General features: G+C 44.6%; 1 protein-coding gene across 1 annotated transcript in view; it reads left to right on the forward strand.

The window, feature by feature from the left end:
- Window positions 1-21,064, forward strand: part of ATP13A3 (ATPase 13A3) — a 2,707,264-nt gene that overhangs the window by 487,373 nt on the left and 2,198,827 nt on the right. Inside the window, exon 6 of the mRNA XM_044070296.1 lies at window positions 63-133. Coding sequence (XP_043926231.1) covers window positions 63-133 — 71 coding nt within the window. The remainder of the gene's footprint in view (window positions 1-62; window positions 134-21,064) is intronic.

Consider the following 21,064-nt stretch of genomic DNA (forward strand, 5'->3'; position numbering starts at 1 on the left):
AGTAAGTACAGTAGAATTCATGTAACATTTACTGTTGTTTACTGTGCTTATTTTCTTTTTAGGTACGGTATTTTACCCACCATAGCTTAAAGTATTATTGGAATGATGAGATCCAGAACTTTGATGACTTAAAGTAAGAATTATTCACCTTTCATTTTCAGTTGTATCTTGAGTTTTCACGTTAGGTTTATGCTTACTATTTGGAAATGCTGCTTGCTAAAGCTGTTTGTGCATTATACATCCATCAGAGCCAGACTGAATTTTTAGGTGTGTGTTTGGGGGTGGGGGGGTGATGTTTTTTACTTCTAGCTAGTGAAGACTTTGAAATAACACTATTTAGTAAGGATTACAATGATGCCTATATGCTTGGTGTGAGTGGTTTCAGCCTAAAAAAATGGTTTATCTTATAAATGTATTGTTGCAGCAATTAGAAATAATAAAATTGCATGTTACCTTCATTTGTCCAGCATAGATGAACAGATGTTCTTCGTCTTCCCTTGCTGCAGTCCTGACTATTGGGTTTAGTCCGCGTCCCAGTCGGCCCGAATACCAGAGTATAAGGCTGACGTCGGTCATGGCGCCTTAGACTGACGTCAGTACGTCAGGGTACTAATGCGCATGACCGGCGTCATTTCCTCAGTCTTTTTTGCCGCATGGTCCGATGCAGAAGCAATTTTGCGAGTGCAGGTTGGCGTTCTGAGATTTTCCGAAACAGAGTTGGCTAAGTAACCCCGTTGGGAACATTTTGGTTTTCTTGCCTCAGTATTTAACGGATGTCAGAAAAAGTGAATAACTGTATTTCTTGTGGGAAGCAGATGGATTATCATACTTTGTGTATACCTTGTTTAGGGCCTGCGTTGTTGGTTGCCGCTCTTGTGCTAGATTTAATGTTAGTGTTTGGGGACAAAACAGTGAAGCCTAGGGTGAGGAACCGGCAGTTCAGGAGCCAGTGGTTTTGCCAGGAGTTTCTATGGAGTCTCAGGCAGATGCTTTACTGTTACAGGATGTGCCCTCTCAGGAGGTAGGCCAGGCTGAGGGCTTCTCAGGTAACTGTTCTTCTCTTCCCAAGGTAGTTAGGGCCTCTCCTTCTGTTGCCAAAGCTTCTTTTAGAGGTAGGCCAAGTTCAGCTTCTGTGGGGGCTTCTCCTAGCATTTCGGGCTCTGTGCCTAAGAAACATATGCTTAAAATGGCAGAAGATTTGATTACTCTGATTAGAGGTTGGTGGAACAGGAGTTTGATAGTTTTGAACAGTGTTCACAGGCTTCAGAGTCTTCTGTGGAAGACTTGCAAGAGTTTCCTACTTATTCTGATTCTGATGTGGATGATTCCACTCCTTCAGCTTCTCCTCCTGAGGATTTTTCATTTTCAGAGACTCTTCACTCCATGAGGGAGCACTTTAAATGGGAAGGCCAAGATTACTCTGACTCCAGAAAAGGCTTAGGGAATTCTTGTTTTGCCTCAGCATAGGCCCTTAGCTATTCCTCCTGTGTTGAATGTGGTGGAGGATGTTTTGCAGAGGCCTCTCTGAACCCTGACTCCTTGCCTCCTGCTCCTGTTAAGCCTGATAGGTATTATAGGGTGGCTCATAAGTATTTGTTTAAGAGTCCCAGGGCGGACCCAGAAACTGTTTCTCAGGGGCCTAAAGGTGTTAAAGCTTCTGTGGTTAAAAATCCTGTACCCTCTGATAAAGAGGCAAGGGCTTTGGATAGGTGGGGTAGAAAGTATACACTTCTTCCACTCTAGCCATGAGGCGTTGAATTGTCAATTTCATATGCTGAAATATCAGAATTATCTCCTTTCTCAATTGAAATCTAAGGTGGATGCTTTGGCGGAAGGTATTGAGTGTAAAGAATTGCTGGATTTGGTTCATGTGTCTGAACAAGTGGGTAAGCATTCTTTGCAGTGTGGTTTTGATGCTGTTCAGGCCTCCTCGAGGGTGGCTGCTACTAGTTCTGTTCTTACATGCCTGGTTGAAGGATCAGAATTTAGCTGAGCATGTTAAGACCAGGATTTTGGATGCTCCTTTACAGTCTGATGTGTTGTTTGGACCGCCTGTGGAAGCAGTTTTAAAGAAAATGGAGGACAAAGCTAAGTCTATGCAGACTGTTAAAGATTTTTTGCAGGTGCCGCCTCCGCAGTTTAGTAGAAATTGGCCTGCTAAGGGGTGGACATATCCTGCTTATGGTTCCCACTCTAGGGGTAGGTCTAGACGTGGTAGGGGCAGGGCTCAAGGTTCGTTTAGGCCTAGATCAGACAGTTCACCTGCTCAGACTTCTGGTGAGGGCAGGGGTCAGTCCTTTCGTAAGCAGAACCAATGACCTGCCTTTTCAGCTGCCAGTGGACTCTCGTCTGGCAGCTCCTTTGGGAGGAAGATTGTCTCTGTTCAAAGGAAATTGGGATTTAATCACTCAAGACAGATGGGTGCTGGATATCATTCATCACGGTTACAGATTTTATTTCCACACAATGCCCCCTTTCAAAGGCATGCCAGATGTTCCTGCTACACAAAGAAAAGAGGCTCACAAGCAAGTTTCTCAGTTACTCCAGATAAGGGCCATTCAGCCAGTCCCTGTATCAGAAAGGGCTTGATTTTATTCTCGCCTGTTCCTAGTACCAAGAAGAACACGTGGAGACCAATTTTGGATTTATCTATCCTCAACACTTATCTGGACATTCCCAAGTTCAAGATGTTGACGTTACAGCAACTGTTACCTCTGCTGGGCAAGGATCACTGGATGGTAACTTTGGATCTCAAGGAAGCTTACCTTCATGTGCCTATAAGGCTAAGTTGCAGAAAATATCTGCGGTTTCGAACTGGAGATTTTCATTATCAGTTCTCTGCATTGCCCTTTGGCTTATCTACTAGGTTCTGGCTCCAGTGATAGCTTACTTCAGGCTTCAAGGCATTCAAATCTATCCTTACTTGGGCGACTGCCTGATTCTGGCTCAAGAAAAGGAACACCTTCTACAGCATCTGGAATATGTCATAGCAGTGCTAAGATGCCTAGGGTATTCTGTGATCGAAATAAAGTCCAGTCTAGTACCCTCTCAAGACATGTGCTTTCTGGGTGTGAGACTGAATACAGCAGCTCAGATGGCCTTTTTAACCCCGGACAAACAAAAGAGTCTGTCACTTTACTTCCATCAACTATCTCATCAGTCCGTGCTGACTGCAAGGACAGTCCTACAAGCATTAGGGTTCATGGCATCTTGTATTCTGGTGCTTCCCAATGCCAAACTGCATATGAGGAAGCTGCAATGGTATCTCAAAAATGTATGGACACAGCACTGCCAAGATTTGGACACTGTCATTCAAATAATACCTTGCCTTCAAAAGGAATTCTTGTGGTGGGCTCAGGAATGTCACCTAAACAAGGGACTCTCTGTGACCCGGCCAGAGGCGAGTCAGATTTTAACGACAGATGCCTCGGACACTGCTTGGGAGCTCATCTAAATGGAAAGTGGATACAAGACAAGTGGCCTGCCAGACTACAGCATCTACATATCAACATGAAGGAGATGTTAGCAGTCCAGTTTGCATTGATGGCGTTCAAGGACTTACTTCTTCCAGGGCAGGTGTTGATTCTGACAGACAACACAACTGTCATGTGGTACATCAACAAGCAAGGGAACACATTCTTATCCTCTATGCAGGCAAGCAATGATTTTATGGGAGACTGCGTTAAGCCTGCAACTGACTCTTCAGGCAAGGTTTCTGCCAGGAGCACAGAACTCCCTAGCAGATGTATTAAGCAGACAAATCATGGATCCCCACAGTGGAAACTGGATCTTCATGTATTTCAGAAATTGACAGTGTCATGGGGAACTCCAGACATAGATCTGTTCTTCTCCACTAAACCACCAGCTGCAGTATTGCACAAAGGGGTTTCATCACACAGCCTGGAAAGTGGATGCTCTGTCTTTCAGTTGGAAAAACCTTCATGTCTATGCCTTTCCACCTCTACCTCTTCTTCCAAAGGTATTACTAAAGGTCAGACAAGACAGGCCAAGGATGATTTTGATAGCTCCAGATTGGCCTCGGCAACACTGGTACCCACTTCTAAGGAGTCTTGTAAAGAAGCCTCCATGGCCTTTACCTCTGATTCCTCATCTGTTATCTCAGAAGGACGGTCATCTGCTCAATGTCAAGCTTCAATCTCTTCATCTCACAGCTTGGCATATTCTGTGTTGGTCTCAGCTGCCTCAACAAGTTTTAAATGTGATTATGGAAGCTAGAAGGCCTAGTACTAGGAGAGTGTAAAATGGAAGAGATTTTTATTTTGGAGTACAGCAAAGAATTTGGAGATTTCAGAGCCTAATTTGAGTGTGGCTCTTCAATATCTTACTGAATTATTGGACAAAGGTTTGTCCTTCTCTTCCATAAAGATTCATGCTGCAGCAATTTCAGCTCACTATGATTGTGACCCACCTTTGTTTTCGCATCCTTTGTTCAAGCAGTTTCTTAGAGGGCAAAGAATATAAGACCCCACGTAGAGCTCCTACTCCTGCTTGGGATCTCAATTTTGTGTTGGAAAAACTTACTCTACAACCTTTTGAGCCTGCAGCTACTGCTGAATTGAAATATTTGTCATGGAAGACTGCTTTTCTGTTGGCTATTACTTCTGCAAGAAGGGTGTCTGAGTTGCAGGCCCTTATGGCAGTAGAGCCCTTTTGATTTTCCATAAGGACAGGGTTTCATTACGTACTAATCCTTCCTTTATGCCTAAGGTGGTTTCTAGTGTGGCTTTAAACCAAACTATTCATTTGCCTACGTTTTTGCAGATCCTCAAAATAAAGGGAAAAGATTTTGCATACTTTAGATGTACACAGGCAATTGCGTTATTATTTGAGCAGGACTAAGATTTTAGGCAGTCTCAGCAGTTACTTGTTTCTTTTGCTTTGAGTTCACAGGGCAAGCCTGTGTCAAAACAAACTATTTCTAGGTGGATTGGCTTTTGCATTGCATTTTGTTATTCCCATCATGGCAAAGAGGTTCCAGCTGGGATTAGGCCTCATTCCACTAGGGCTACTGCCACTTCAGCAGCATTTCTAAGGGGTGGCAACTAAGGATATTCTGGAAGCAGCTACTTGGAGTTCAGTGCATACTTTCTCTAGGCATTATCACCTGCCTATATACTCTAAGACTAGAGCTGGTTTTGCCACAGCTGTTTTACAAGGCATGTTGTCAGCTCCTGCTACTTTATAATTTGCCAGCCTCCCTTACCTCTGCTTTGGGATTCTACCCAATAGTCAGGACTGCAGCAAGGGGGGACGAAGAACATAGTGCAGTTTTGTACCTACCATAAATGTAGATGTTGATTCCCTTGCTGATCAATACCCTCCTCCTTCACCACTGTGTTTCAGGGTGGTTGTGTAGGTGAGTTTACATGCTTATATTTTTTGTATATATATTGCTGTATATATTGTACATGTTTATTGGTGCAGGTTGTTTTTGGGACTTGTCTTTTTGGGTCTTCTGACATCTGGGGCAAGAAAAGACTGAGGAAATGGCGTCGGTCATGCGCATTTGTACCCTGGCGTACTGGCGTCAGTCTAAGGCGCTTACCTACTCTGGTATTCGGGCCGACTGGGACGCGGACTAAACCCAATAGTCAGGACTGCAGCAAGGGAATCCTCGAACATCTACATTTATGGTAGGTACAAAACTGTACTTTTCCCTGGAGTCTAGCAGTACCCCTCTCACTCTTTAAGCCATTGTCTGCTCATTTTATGTTCTACTTGCACTTTCTTACTCTGATGATTTAATGTTGAAGTTGGTTTACACTTTTCCAATTCTTGCTACTTATTGACAGTCAGATGAATGTATTACTGCTCTACAAAGGAAAAGTAAGTGGTTGCACCTTATATTTTCCCCAGTGCTTAAGGTTTGTTGCTCTCCCAATTAGTTTCAGTACCTGTTTTTTCCCCTAACAAATTCAAGTTCAGCTTTTAAACTTCAGGGCCATCAATGACTTGTGTATGTGTCCAGTGGTTTACACATTGTTCCTTACCCACACAAGTCCCTGAACAGGTGTGTTGGTTGCTTAGTACTGTTTAAATTTTGTAATAATTTCAAAACTGTTACTAAAAAGAGTGCTTAAAGGCACTTGGCATCCTTTTTCAAAAATGTGTCAAGAATGGGTGCTTAAAAAAGCATTTAAATCCTATTTCTGGAAAGGAATTTGAAAGTGTTGCGAAAACATCACTGGATAAAGCTGAGACAAGAGAAGGTTGTATAACAAGAAAAAAAATCTGTTTCCGTGAACTGTTCTGAGCCAGGTAATAAACACAAAAAAAAATCACAGAGAACCAGAGTCAAAATTAAGAGTGCACAGAAAAGGAAGAACAGTCTAATGCCCCTTCTGAGCAGAATGTATTGAAAAAGCCAAAATCCTTACATTGTTCACAGTTGATTTCTACAGTTGGTGAAGGGGAGATATCTATCTTGGTCCAGACCATTTAGAATGATGTAGCAATAAAACTGCAAAACAGCTGAAAGTTCACACAGCAAAGTTGATGCAGAGGCTGGTAAGCATATACCAGTTGTGGCAATCCTTGACTACAACTGATTAACAGCTGCTGAGACATAACTGTCTACTTTTTCCTGTACTCTGCCATTGTTCACACCTTCTTCGTCAGGATTTTGTGATATAGATGGTTCTGTTTCTTCAGTATGAAAAGCAGAGGCAACAACCTGGCTCTGAGGAAGAGAAGTGTTATAAAGCTGTAATGCACCTCTCCTCTTTGTTGCACTCTGGTGATGAAGAGGCTATCATCCCCCTTTCATGAGGCTCGCCCCTGAAGATATTACCTTTTCACGCACTGTGAAGCTGATGAAGCATATTTTAACTGGATACAAAAATATTTTATTGTTAAAAAAAAAAAAAAAAAAAGTACTTTGAATTAGAACTGACCAGCCCCATCCTTCGTTAAATCCTTTATTTTTTCCTACAATCCAGGATCTGATAAAGGGAGATGTCTTAGCACTGTATTGCATACACTCCTGCCATGAAGCACTTTACAGATCTTCAGGAGCCCTGTACAGTTAGTAAAGCTTACATAAAACAGGCCTCCCATGTGGGAGTTTGACTGCGGACTAATTAGGGCAAACATTATTGTGGAAGATTTTACTGTCAAGATACATGGAGGGCAGGGTTTTGGGAAGGATTAAAAAAAAGGCGTACATCTTGCATAACCCTGTCCATAAAGCATTGAATAATAATGGCCATAACAGGGAGTGGTTTGGAATAAATACTAAAATGTTGTGGAGAAACTGCATAAATGACAATATGAAAGAGCAATTGACTAAAATAAATAGGACTATGAACTGGGTAGTTTGTTTGTTTATTGTACTGCTTGCAAACTGAGCAGTAGTACAATGCGATAAATTAAAAACAGTTACTTTTGTAACGATTGATATTATTGATTTATTATCAGTCATTCCTCATACCATCGGTATGGAGTGGTTTGAGGAAGCTTTGTTGGATGCTAAGAAATTTACGTTTAAGGACCTTAGAGTTATAATGGAGTTGTTGGAAATGGTGCTTAACAATAATTTTATTTGTTTTGAAGGGGAATTTTTTAAACAAGTAAAAGGTGTAGCTATGGGGTTGTGTTGTGCCCCAGTTATGCTAATATTTTAAATATATGGGAGAAAAATGTATTTTTAATTCCCCTTATGAAATTGTTGGGGTTTGTACAAGAGGTACGTAGATGATTTGAGTATCTTTTTGACGGACAGTGAAGATAAGTTGAATGAATTTTTAAATTATATTAGCAGTACTACCGAGTTTTTAAAGTTTACTTTTAATATTACTAACGAGTTTGTGGATTATTTGAACGTAGCAATACATAAAGATTTGAATAAAAAAGAGTTTAAATCAACAGTGTTTAGAAAGAGCACCTTTTCAAATTCCTATCTTTGTTTTACTAGTGCCGATCCATACAAACAAAAAAGAAGCATTGTAAAAGGGGAATTTATTAGGATATCTAGAATGACTTTGGATGAAATGGATTTTTTTATATGAGTGTGACAAATTAAAGAACATGTTTTTAGAGAGAAAATGTCCTAACAAAATGTTAGGAGAAGTCCTTAAGGAAGTAAGAGAGGGGAGAATAAATAGATTTAGACCTATTTTAGGGAAAGGGATTAGTAATAACATGATGTTATGTGGTCCAATCTTGCCTACATTCTTACTCACGGGTTCGGAGCCGAACATCGGCTCCGACTCGGCCAACTTATTTTTCTAGCACGGAGTCTCTAATTGGCTGGGCTAACCTGGTATCCCGTGTTGCACCGCTCCATAGCCCAGATCTCGTTTGTCGCTCATGTAGCTAGGACGTGGTCTCGCTTGGCTGTGGCTAGTAGCTTTCAAACTTCTTTTTTCTCACTGAATATTGTGTTTTTTCCTCACAAAAGCTATTTTAATAGCTATTTGCTCTTGTTGTTTAGCGTGTGTTGTGGTGTGAGTAATTGTTTTGTTGGTATCCCTCTGTTCCTACGGGCTATGCCCGTTTAAATTAGAGGACCTAGTCATCCCTCCGTTATATAGTTTTGTCTTAATTTTCCTGTGTAAAAAGCATTTTTTCCTCGCTTCTGTGTGTGTGGGTTAGTCGTGTCAAGAATCGTTTAAGCTAGAGATTCTTGTCAGTAGTTATTAGCGGTAGTTTCCCTCCTTAACCATTGTTGGACTAGGGTCCTGTTGCTTGTTTGTGTTGTGTGCAGTGGTCATTGATATGTCAAAGGATCAAAAGGAACATAAAAACCCTCTGGGTTTAAGAAATGTTCTAAATGCAGCTACAAGATGTCCATAACAGATGGACATTCCATTTGTGTATACTGCATAGGGGCTGTACATTTACAAGAATCCTGTAGCATTTGTCACACCTTCAGTCCGAGGGTGCTACAGGAAAGAAAAAAATAAAGTTATACTGAAGGGTCTTGTAAAGCCTTCCTTTGAGGAGTCCTTGGACTCTTCCTCTGGTTCACAAACTAAAGCCAAGACTTCTAAGGCTAAGAAGAGATCTCCGGCTCCATCTGTTTCATCGGAGCCACCGGAGAAGACTACCAAATTGGATTCTACCTCCTCGGCTCCCCTTGTCCTCGGGGCCGCAGGAGGTAGCTGTGGTTCTTGAATCAGCCTCGGCTCCAATTCTGTTAGAGCCCATTTGGAGCCGGTCTCCTAGTGTTAGACATGAATCTCCAGATTGGAGATCACAGTCACCTTCTCTCTCCTCCAATTCCTCCAGACTCTCTGATTTGGATGTGGATAGGGTGGTCCAGAGGCTCCTGTAGTCGCCTGTGTTGGCAAAATTATTTTCGGCTCTGACCCAGTCGGCTCCTGAGCCAGTGCCGATGAGTGCACTGATGGTTCCTCCTCCGAGCACCTCCTTGTCTTTGGAGCCGGAGTGTTCTGCTCCGCGTGATGTTCTGCCGGCTCCGATACCTCTTAAGGCTTTTATCGGTGCCGACGTCAGCTCCAACCATGTTGGCTCCGTCCTCTGGTTTCGAAACTGGGGTTTACTCTGTCGGGCCCGAGGGGGATACTTTGGGACTTTTGTCGGTTCCGAGTCTCCCTCTCGGTGCTTCTGCTCGGGGAACTTCGGCTCCGGTCGTGGCCTCGGAGGTTGGTCGGTCCTCGGATTCGGGGGGACCCGCCTTCGAGGCCATGAGGAGCGCACTGGCCGGATCTTCAGTGACATCACCCGGATCGGTCATTCCATCCCTTTCCACACCGGCGAGAGCCTCTGATGTCCCCCTATCGGTTGACGGCGGAGACCCAAGGTCTGGGTATACCCCCATGAGCAGTCCCCAACTTTCTGAGGGGCCCTCGGAGTCTGTGCCTGAGGAGCCCCCAAGAAAGAAGTTGTGCAAGAGGAAACACATAGACTCCTAGGACGAGTCTCTCACTTCTGATACCGACCTCGAAGAGTCAGATGGGTCCCCCAAGTCGTCCTCCGATGACGTCTCTTTCTCCGACATCCTGGAGATTTTGAGGCAGAGAGGCGGCTGGTCGTCCAAAACCCCCTCTGAGGAGGAGTCGGTATTCCTCAAGGCCTTTGGGGCTCAACCCTCCGCCTCCTGGGTGTCTCCACCCTTCGATGAGCTCCTAGATTTGATCTGTTGAAGGGTGTGGGAGACTCCTGACTCGGTGGAACCTGTACCCAGATGCCCTAATAAATTTCTTTCAGCTCCCCCTGGGAAAGAGTTCCTGTCCAAAGGGGTTTCTGTGGATGCCATGGTGGTGGCGGCGGCCACTCAGGAAGTAGCCGAGTCTTCTTCCTCCGTCCATCCTCCTAACAAGGAGTCCAGGAGTATGGATCGGTATGGGAAGCATACCCTCTCTTCAGCGACCTTCACCCTTCGGTCTCTGAATTATCTTTGTCATTTTACTTGGCTCCAGAGAGATCTCCTTAAAGAGTTAGGAGATACTCTAATGGGTAACGTACCTGAGGCATTAACGCAGACGGTTAACGCCCAGTTGTCGACTCTTGGCTCGATTGTCAACTCGTCCATGAGGCTCTCATCTTATGCAGCCGAAGGGGCGAGCAGGGCAGCTAGCTCAGGTGTAGCCCTCAGCAGGCTAGCCTGGATGCGCCTGTGTCATTTTGCGGAGGCCTTCAAGTCTTTCTTCACTAACACCCCCTTTGATGGGTCCTCACTCTTTGAGACCAAAGTGAAAGACACCCTCACCAGATGCGAGCAAGAGGGAAAGAACCTGTCTGCCGTAGGGGTCCGTTTTTCCCTTCCATCTAGGCCTTACCCCAAGGCTCAGAGAGGAGGAAAAATGTGGTTCAAAAAGTCACAGAAGTCTTTCCCTGCCTCTCAAGGCGAGTCCCCCTCCAGAGGCAGAGGAGGGGGAGGCTATTCTGGGAGACGCCACCCTAGGGGCAGAGGAGGCCCTCGCAATTCGGGAGACCGTGATTTTCCTATCATCGTCCCTGATGTATTGCCCGACTGTACTATTCTGGAGCCAGTCGGGGGCCGCATTTTGTTGTACCTGGAAGCCTGGGCAAGTACCACTCAGGATCGATGGGTGCTTCGCATAGTTACCGGAGGTTATTCCATCCCCTTGTTATCAGACCCCCCCTCCAGCCAAGAGAATCCCAGACGTTCCACCCAGTCAAAGGGATCACGCAACACTAGAAATTTCAAAGTTGCTGGAAAAAGGAGTCATCCAACCTGTCCCCTCAGACCAGATCGGATTAGGGACTTACTCAAGACTCTTTGGTGCTGAAAAATACAGGGGACCTGAGGCCCATCTTGTATCTCAGCCGACTGAATCACTACGTTCTAAAGTCCAAGTTCCGAATGGTCACCCTTCAGTCTATTTTTCTGTTACTGGGAAAAGAAGTATGGATGTGCTCCATCGACCTCAAGGATGCTTACTACCATATCAAAATGGACAGGGCATCCAGGAGTCACTTGCGCTTCCAGCTGGGTGCCAGTCATTTCCAGTTTCGTGCCCTGCCCTTTGGTCTCACCACAGCCCCCAGGGTGTTCACCAAGTGTTTGGCAGTGGTGACAGCTCACCTGAGACGTCAAGGATTCCAAGTGTTTCCATACTTGGATGACTGGCTCCTCACCGCCCCCACCAGGCATCTTCTCATTCAGGCCAGGGAAAAGACCATTGCCCTTTGTCATCAACTAGGAATTACCTTGAACTGGGGAAAACCTGCCTTGCTGCCCTCACAGCGTGTCACATTTATAGGCACAGAGCTAGACCCCGTTCATATGCAGGCGTTTCTGCCCCAAGAAAGGATAGAGGTGTTGCAGAGTCAGGTTCGCGCGTTGTTACCCCTCAAGAAGGTTCAGGCCAGATGGGTTCTACAGCTCCTGAGATCCATGGCAGCCACCATTATGTTAGTGCCTCTAGCCAGATTACACATGAGGCTTCTGCAGTGGCTCCTCTCTGCCCAATGGTCCTTTCAGAAACTTCCCCTGTCCCATTTGATCCTACTCACCGATCGGTGCAAACAGGACCTCTGTTGGTGGCTACGCTCCACAAACTTGAACAAAGGGAATACGTTTATTCCTATGCCACCGGTTGCCACGGTGACCACAGACGCCTCCCAGATGGGGTGGGGGGGCATTATCTTGGCAGGACGGTCCAAGGCACGTGGCAAGATCACGAGGTACATCTGCACATCAGTGTTCTGGAGATGAGAGCGGTGTCAACTGGCGTTGCAAGCACTGTAGAGCTCTTTCCCCCCTAGGAACGATTGCAATTCACTCGGACAACATGTCTGTGGTGTGGTACCTGAACAAGCAAGGGGGAACCAGATCTTACCCTCTATGCAGAGAGGCCATGTGAGTGTGGGAGTGGGCAGTGTCTTCCCGACTGTTCCTAGTGGCAGCGCACATTCCAGGGAAGGCCAGTGCGATAGCAGACAGGCTAAGCGGATCTATTCTGATGCCTTACGAGTGGTCCCTGAACAGCCGTGTTGCGGAACAGATTTTCAACAGTGGGGTCACAGCCTTGCTGCAATCGTTTTGCCAATCCCTACAATGCCAAGTGCAGCAACTACTTCACTCTGATCCCCCCACAGGGGGAGTCACCCAGAGGGACGCTCTAGTCCACGATTGGCCTCCCGGTCTGCTCTATGCTTTCCCTCCGTTTCCTCTGCTACCAAGAGTGATTCACAAAGCCATTTCCTCGGGAAGCAAGATGATTCTAATTGCCCCACACTGGCCTTGCCAAGTCTTGTTCTCCTTTCTTCATCAGTATGCAGTGGACAGTCCTTGGACTCTTGGACCCAGCACCAGACCTACTGAGACACATGTCAGGACAGTCCCATCCCTCCCTGCGGACCCTCAGGTTGACAGCCTGGCTATTCCACTTCCATCTTTAGTCAGACTTCATCGTTTTTCACCTGAGGTAGTACACATTTTATCTTCTTCTCATAAATCTTCTACCAGGAAGATTTACTCCAGCAATTGGAAAAGATTTTCAATTTGGGTTCAGGCCCAGGGACTGGATCCTTTCACAGCCCCCATCCCTGCTGTTTTAGATTTTTTATCCATACTTTTTCAGCAGGGTTCTGCTCCTGCGACCATTAAGGTCCAGCTGGCCGCTATTTCTAATTTTCATACCTCTTACAAGCCTTCTCTCATGGCTCATAAACTATGTAAGGCCTTTTTGAGGGGCACCTTGTTACTACGGTCTCCTGTGTCAGAACCCATCATGCCTTGGGATTTAAATGTTGTCTTACAAGCCCTGACTTCATCACCTTTCGAGCCAGCTGCCACCTGTGAATTAAAATTTCTGTCTTGGAAGACTGCATTCTTAATAGCCATCACATCAGCCAGACGGGTGTCGGAGATTCAAGCGTTGTCCATCAAATCCCCATATTAAATCATTCATAAGGACAGGGTTTCCTTGAGACCTAATCCGTCCTTTCTTCCGAAAGTAACCTCTACCGTTAATCTCAATCAGTCTATTGAGCTGCCAGTTTTCTTCCCTCAATTTTCCAAGGCAGAGTTTAAATTTCATCAGTTGGACGTACACAGGCAGCTTCGATTTTACTTACACAGGACAAAACAACTTCGTAAGTTTGACCAACTGTTTGTGTCCTTTTCAGAAAGTAGAGCAGGTTCCCCTATTTCTAAGATTACAATTTCCAGATGGATTTCTGATTGCATCTCCTATGTCTGTTCATCAGCAGGCAGAAATTTACCGTTCCCCGTCAAGGCTGACTCCACCAGGGCTGTTTCCGCTTCAGTAGCTTATCATTCCAGGCTATCTTTGGATGAAATTTGTGCTGCGGCCACATGGGCTTCTCCCCACACCTTTATTACTCATTACAAATTAGACGTGGCTTCTAGGGGCTGGGCTTCCTTTGGTTCCACTGTTCTCAGGAGCATCTTCCATTGAGCCTCCCAGGATAGAGGTGCTGGGGACGCTGTCCCGTGAGTAAGAATGTAGGCGAGATTGGACCACATAACATCTAGAAGTTATGTACTCACCATAACGTTCGATGTATGTGGTCCATCTCTCCTCACATTCTTACGTTCCCTCCCACCTGTCCCCCCTCCTGGAAGATTTGGAGGTGACTTTGGTCTTCAGTACCCTTTGGTATTGGTTGTTTTTTCTTTGCTACCCTGGATAGTGTTCTACCTTACTGAACTGTGGTTGTGCATGAGGTGTGACTATGGATTGCTGCAAACTAGATCTGGGGCTATGGAGCGGTGCAACATGGGATACCAGGTTAGCCCAGCCAATTAGAGACTTCATGCTAGAAAAATAAGTTGTCCGAGTCGGAGCCGATGTTTGGCTCCAAACCCGTGAGTAAGAATGTGAGACGAGATGGACCACATACATCGAACGTTATGGTGAGTACATAACTTTTAGTTAGATGTGCAAGGGAAACTGGAAAACAACAAGGGGGGTAAGTATATTGGGTCTTTTGTTTTGAATTTCAATAGTGAAACTTCTATCATTAAAAATATTCTTTCAAAAAACTGGGAGATGTTTTCAGGTTTTTCTGATTTGGACACAATTTTTAAACAACCACTTAGTTTCACTTACAGGAGAGATAGAAATATGAAAAACATTTTGGAGCAGAGTTCCTTTGTTTGGAAGGATGTTAGTAAAAGAATAGGGACTTTTAAATGTGGCAAGTATGCTCTGTGCCCCCAACGTGAAAAATGCTGAGACTATATATATAAAAAGTAGGGACTGATTTTTGTATGGTAAAAAATTCTCAAATTCTAATAATAAGGGAGTTTTTATGTAGCTGAGTGTAAAAGATGTCCGGCTTTCTACGTGGGGAAAACAGGGCCGTCAGAAGAAATATATATGAGCACGTATATGATATCAATAGGAAAGAATCTAAGAATGCACTTTATAAGCATACTATAAACTGTAAGGATGCTAGCTTTCTTTTTTTTTTGTACTGGAAGTACCACCTTATGAAGTTAGGGGTGGGCAATGGAAGACAAAAATTGAATACGGGAAAGTATGCAGATTATCTTGGAGGCTTACAAATTTCCTGGTCTTAATGATCATGTCTCCCTGGCCCCTATTTTAAAGCTTTGGGTGGCTAGATTATAAGTAGGAGTTATTTTGACTTGTTTTTGTATCATCTTAATGTTTTTGTATCATTCTTATTTTTTATTTCTAATATGCTGTTTGAACTTTATGGTTTTGTTAAGTACATCTAGGATTTTTAAGTTGTAATGCAATGTTTGTTCTGTTAGATGGTGTTATAACTTAATGAACACATTTCCTTCCATTTGCTGCAGCAGGTGGTTTAGAAATAGTAATAATGGTTTTAATTTTTATAATTGCACCTGTTTTTCAGTTTTATTTCTCATTGATTACGTTTTATTCCTCATTGATTGTGTTTTTTACATATTAGTATGTATTTTACATGTTATATACGTTTTATATGTGTAATGTTGTTGGAATAATTTGATTGGATAATTGATGGAGTGTTTTAGTATAAATTGAATAGTGGGTGGATGGTTTTGTAGCATGTCTGAGGAAGGTCCAAGTTTGAACGAAAAACGCGGTGATTTAGTCAAGTGTTTTGGGATATTGTTTTTTGTGTTATATTAAATATTTAGTTTCTAACCCCAAGCTTGTGGTTATCGTTTTTCCTCCTCAGTGCCTGTTTTGCTAAGTGTGGTGGTTTGAAGCGTTTGCTGTTTGATTTGGCACCGGTGCCTTTTAAGAATAAGATAAATCTTAAGGCACAACATAAGATCATATGTACAGAAGAAAAAGAGACAGATCATTAAGTTAATTAAAAGCAAGATGAATTAAATTAATCTTAAAAGACCTCTTTAAAACCATTGAGCAGTTAGAGCTCCACAAACCTACCTAAGCAGTAATTACTAGAGGGGTGAGTTTTTGTAAGCAAAGGAGTAAGTCCTACAGAACTGTAGTTGTACCTTTGGAAACACAAGCAACTTCTGGATGGCAGAGTAGGAGACATGAACAGGGCAATATGGTAAACATTTTTTTCATCTAGGGGAGCCTGTGTTGTTTATGGTTAACAGCTTAGGACTACCGTTATATGAAACAACAAGCCAGCAGCCAGTGAGGGCTCTAAAGAACAGATGTGATGTGATGATAGCCATGAAATAACTGTAACTGGGCAGCAGAGTTTTGTACAGGCTGGATATAGTCTCATTCATAGTTAAGACATCCAAGGTAGAGGGTGCTACAGTAGTCCAAGTGCAGTGAAACCAGGGTATTTGCAGCCACAGCCTGGTTCTTTATTGATCACTTTAAATGAAAGAAAATAGCTTTTGACAGCTGACATTTGGTCTTTGAGTGTCCATCTTCTATCAAGGATAATCCGAGATTAAACCTCTTGAACACATGCAAGCCATTAACCCAAATGTTTTTGATACAGGGGTTTAAGAACTGAGTGCCTAACAGTGTTATAACAACAGGACTGGTGCTTTGGCATCCTGTAGCAGTGGCAGCAAATTCAACTCACAGATCAAGCTCCTTCCTTCTCATAACCCCCCCATTCCAGCTATGTACTTCAGATCTCATTTCAGCCATTAAGACAGTGATGTCTCCAGGGCAGCTTCAGTGCTTGGAAATGTTATTCATAGTATTTTGGTGCACCTAATTCAAATTTTGTTTTCATTAGTGATTCTTTCAATATCTTTGGTCAGTGGTTAGTGATTGCAGGCTTCTTGAGTGCTTTTATGAATCCTTGTTTTGTCTCCTGTCCTCCTTCCTACCAAGCCGTATCTTGGTTCAGTGGCTCAGTTGGACTAATATTCCACTTCTTTATTTTACTTTCTGGGTGGTGGTGTGGTGTTGTGCTTTAGTGCAGTAAAGGTTTACCTGGAGAACTGCTAATTGTTGTCAGAACTTGTGTGATATGCAGAGTATTAATGTTTATATGAAATCTCTAAATTTTATTGTTTTTTTTTCCCCTTAATATCTGGTAGAAAACGGTCAAACCGTGGATCTTATGTTGTTTTTTCCATCCATCTCAACCTGTGGGTTATCTGATCTGATACCAGCCCTTTCAGAATCTTCATTCCAAGAGCACAGCCTCATTAAACTGTCCGCAGATCTTCTTTGGTGCTGTCTAGTCCAAATGTTGGTTGAGAGCTCTATCAGTGGTGTATCCTTTTCAGATATTTTCATCTAAAGAATTTTGCTGGTATCCTCTACCCTGTAATCGTATTGCTGTCAGTGTTAGTAGCAGTCTTAATTAGATGTAGTGTTTGTGTGTGCATGTTCTGGGTAGTCTAGGTAGATTCCCAGAAAAACAGATAAAATTTTGGCCCCTCCCAGGGCACATCATCAAGCAAGGGGGAACCAGAGCGCACCCCCTTTGCAGACTAGCCCTGTTACCTTGGGATACAGCTTAACAGCACAGTCTTCCCTCTACAGGCATCCTACATTCTAATCTGAGCAGGTCCAGGGCAAACCCTTACAAATGGAAACTAGATCTGTTTTTTTTCCAAGATTTGTTCCATCTGTTGGGAGTTCACCAGGCAGACATCTTTACTCTCTGAACAATCAACTGGCAAAATTATTTTCTAGGACTCTGCGCTAGAAGGCCTGGGAGACAGATGCCTTTTCTTTGGAAAGTAATCTTTCCTGTATGCTTTTCCACCCTTTCCACTAATATCCAGGGTAATTCTAAAGATTCAGAAGGAATCCCCCAAGATCAATGTAGTAGCTCCATTCTAACGCAGGCAACCATGATGCTCTTTTCTTTCCAAAATGGCCAGGAGCAATTATCACAAGCTTCTTACCGACCGGATCACTCACATGAGAACAGGGTGTTTGATTCACTTTGAAATCAGTCATCTTCAGTTGATTGCATGGATGGTAAGGTCTTAATTCCTTTTAGTCACTTGTTTACTGAAGACATGTAGTGGGTGCTAGTGAAGACAGGAAAGCCTGATACTATATATATTAGCAAATGGAAAAGGTTTTCTAGGTGATGCGAAAAATATAACCGGCACCCATTCCGGACTAGTTGTTCTCTGATCTCAGAATATTTGTGTGTGCATTACTATCTTATGGTCTTTCTGATTCCATTGTCAGGTTTCATGTATCGGCCATTTCAGCATGTCTGCCCATGGACCCTCTTCTTTCAAAGCAATCTCATGTCAAAATGTTCCTTTAAAGGGGTTTTACATAACAGGCCTCTAAGTAAACCTGTGACCTCTCCTTGGGATCTTAATTTTGTGTTAGAGAAGCTAACACTTGATGTCCTTCCATGTCACTGTTGCAGTATTCTTTACAATAGGGATCATCTGCCTAGGGCAGCCTGACATCCGTTCAGTATACCAAAGCCTTCATGCTGCAGTGGGTATGCTGTACATCACATGTATGCGCCCCATGTGCAGCATAGGTCATAAAGGTGACATCTGGACATACCATCCTCAGAAATTCTTTGCTGCCAGTCTGAACACCATCTTCAATCTTCGATCTAAACACCAGTTTGCCTGCTGGTTACCAAGCTGCCTTCAGATAAGTGGCCCGTTAGGGTTTTTGTTATCTCTTTTTTTACTTTGGTTGTTGGTTTCATGTTATCTAGAAAAGGGAAATGCAAGTGCAGGAGACAGATTTGCCATAAAGATCGTCACGAGCAGTGTTTATTTTTCTTAGGTGCTTCCCACGACTGTATGTCTTGTGCTTTTTGCCAGGCCTTTGTCCCTAACATGTGTAGTCAGCTGTCCTCTTTTAGCTATTTATTTAGAAAACTAATGTCTTAAGCTGTTAGACATCATGGAAAGATCTTCCCAGCCCAAGGGTCAGTTCTCTGTGAATAAGACGACCGAGAAAGCTTGGTCTAATTCTTCTGCTGTGTCGCTGCTACCGGATGTCTCTCTTGAAACTAGTGAAAGCCTGGAAGACCAACTGGTTTTGCTGTCATATTCCTCTGCAGTGACTGCTTTGGAGGCCAGCATGAATCTGGTTTCACGCACATCCATGGAGGCCTTGCAGATGTCCACTTCGGAGGTACAGGGGGAATCATGGCTGATAATTACCAAAGGGCCTAGGGTGTTCCCCTGATTTTGTTGAGGGAACAGATACTGGCTACATTAATTGAATGTCGTCAGGAGTCAGAGCCTCTTAAAGTCTAAGGCTGATATCCCCTAAAAAAACAAGCAAAAAAGAAGCATATTTCTCCTACTCATAAAAATACTCAGAATGAATGGAAAAACTTTCACTCAAGGTGTATTTAATGCCCTTATGGCTATGAAGCCTCCTTAGGGATGTCTGTTCCAGCTCTTCCATGGTCTTCTATCATTCTTAAGAGGGCTAGGGAGCAAGATTCCTTTGAGGATGAAGATTTTGATTAAGAATCCCTGACTTGTTCTTCCCAGATTGCTTCTTCCTTAGACTGTGATTCTGAGGAAGAGGAGTCTATTAGTCCTGATTCTTCTTTTGAGGAAACTTCTTTTCAATGCACAGTTTCCCAAATGATGGATTTTTTTTAAATAGGATTGTGCCCAAGTGTCTGATCAGAAGAGGTAATATAAGATCTGAAGTAGGAGAATTCATTTGTCAGCAACCTGTGGGTATGGATCCGATATCGGATCCGAACCGGCATGGTTTATCCAGCTATGGATCCGAGCTCCTAGCTCCTCCCCTCACCCATAATGCCCTGCTCTCCCTACATGACCTCAGATCTAGTTTGCCGCGTTCATGGTGACAGCTGGATTTTGAGCTCCTGTCAGCTAAGTGTTTTTTTGGTGTTTCTTCATAAATTTTCAGTCAGAAAATTAAACTTTTTGTGAAAGTTGTAGGTTTTCCCTTCTTTAAGAAAGTTTTTTGGTTAATTTGGTAAATTTTTAGTATCCCTCCCCTCGCTGGAACGTAGCTGTGTGCTTGTGGTTTCTTTGGGGCCTGTGTGAGTGGTTATTGTTTAGTTAATTTACTTTAACTTTCTTAGTTTAAAAAAAAAAAAAAATGTCTGAGGCCCCAAAAGTGATATTTTCAAAATACTCCGAGTGTGGCCATAAGCTATCCCCTGCTGATGGCCACACTCGGTGCGTTTGATGCCTTGGGGTTGAACACCTCACTTCTGGGTGTTCAATCTGTGCAGGGTTCAACCCCAGGGCATTGAAGGAGCGGAGGTCGAAGCTGGTCTTGACGGGCCTTTTGCCCCCGGACTCGGCTTCGGCCTCAGCCCCGTTGCTAGTTACCGCTCCGGCGGGTCCTGCCGTGCCTGCTCCCCCTCCTCCTCCCGGGATTCAAACTCCCTCTATGGGTTCGGAGGAGAGGGAAGCCAGGAAGAAGGACCGGAGGGAGAAGCACCACAAGCGGCGGGCCGAGACCTCCATCTCGGCCCCACCGGCTAAGCGGGCTTCTCCTCCGGCCTCTCTGACTGCTGGATCTCCTCCTCGGCTCCGGTCCCCTTCTTTTTCACCGGGGCCTGAGGAGGAAGAGTCCCGATCTCCTTCGAGGCTATCGAGGCGGTACTCAAGGCCTACCTCGGTAGCCTCTTCGAGATCGACCTACAGTCTCTCTGACGCTGATCTGGACCAGATGATGCGAAGGTTCATCCAGGCCCAGATGCAGATGGGAGTGCTCCTCCCCCCCGGGGGGGGGGGTGCTCGACCCCTTTTTTCAAGCCCATAGCTCCTTCTCCGACCCGCTACCCGGGCTCGGAGCGCTTGCAGCCGGGCAGCTTAGGAGCCGGGGGTGGGTTGGCACCGACAGTACTAGGTACTTCGGATCCGACCCTGCCCTCGAGTGTGTCGGATCTGACCTCTCAGAGCCTCAGTCCGAGCTTCGGATCCGAGGGACTCAGTGTGCCTTCGGCGCCGTCTGTGTCGGAGCGCACTGGTCCCTCGGATCCGAGGGGCTTGGCGCCGGCTCCGATCCACTCCTCGGATCCGAGGGGGAGCCGACTGTCGGATCCTTTGGTCGAGGCCGGCTCCCCTTCGGCTTTTGATGTAGTGGAGAGGGCTCTGTTGAGGGCATCCGGACCCCCGGCCCTTGCTTCGGCTCCGTCCCGCACTCCATCTGCTCTGGGTCAGGCTTCCGTCACCCGGCCACTGGGACAGCCCGCTTCACTGCCCCAAGCAGTTCCTTTGGAACTAGACACAGCTTGCTTGCGAGGGCTC

This window comes from Protopterus annectens, chromosome 4.part1, assembly GCF_019279795.1.
Source record: "Protopterus annectens isolate FY-2018-M chromosome 4.part1, PAN1.0, whole genome shotgun sequence".
NCBI lineage: Eukaryota > Metazoa > Chordata > Ceratodontiformes > Protopteridae > Protopterus > Protopterus annectens.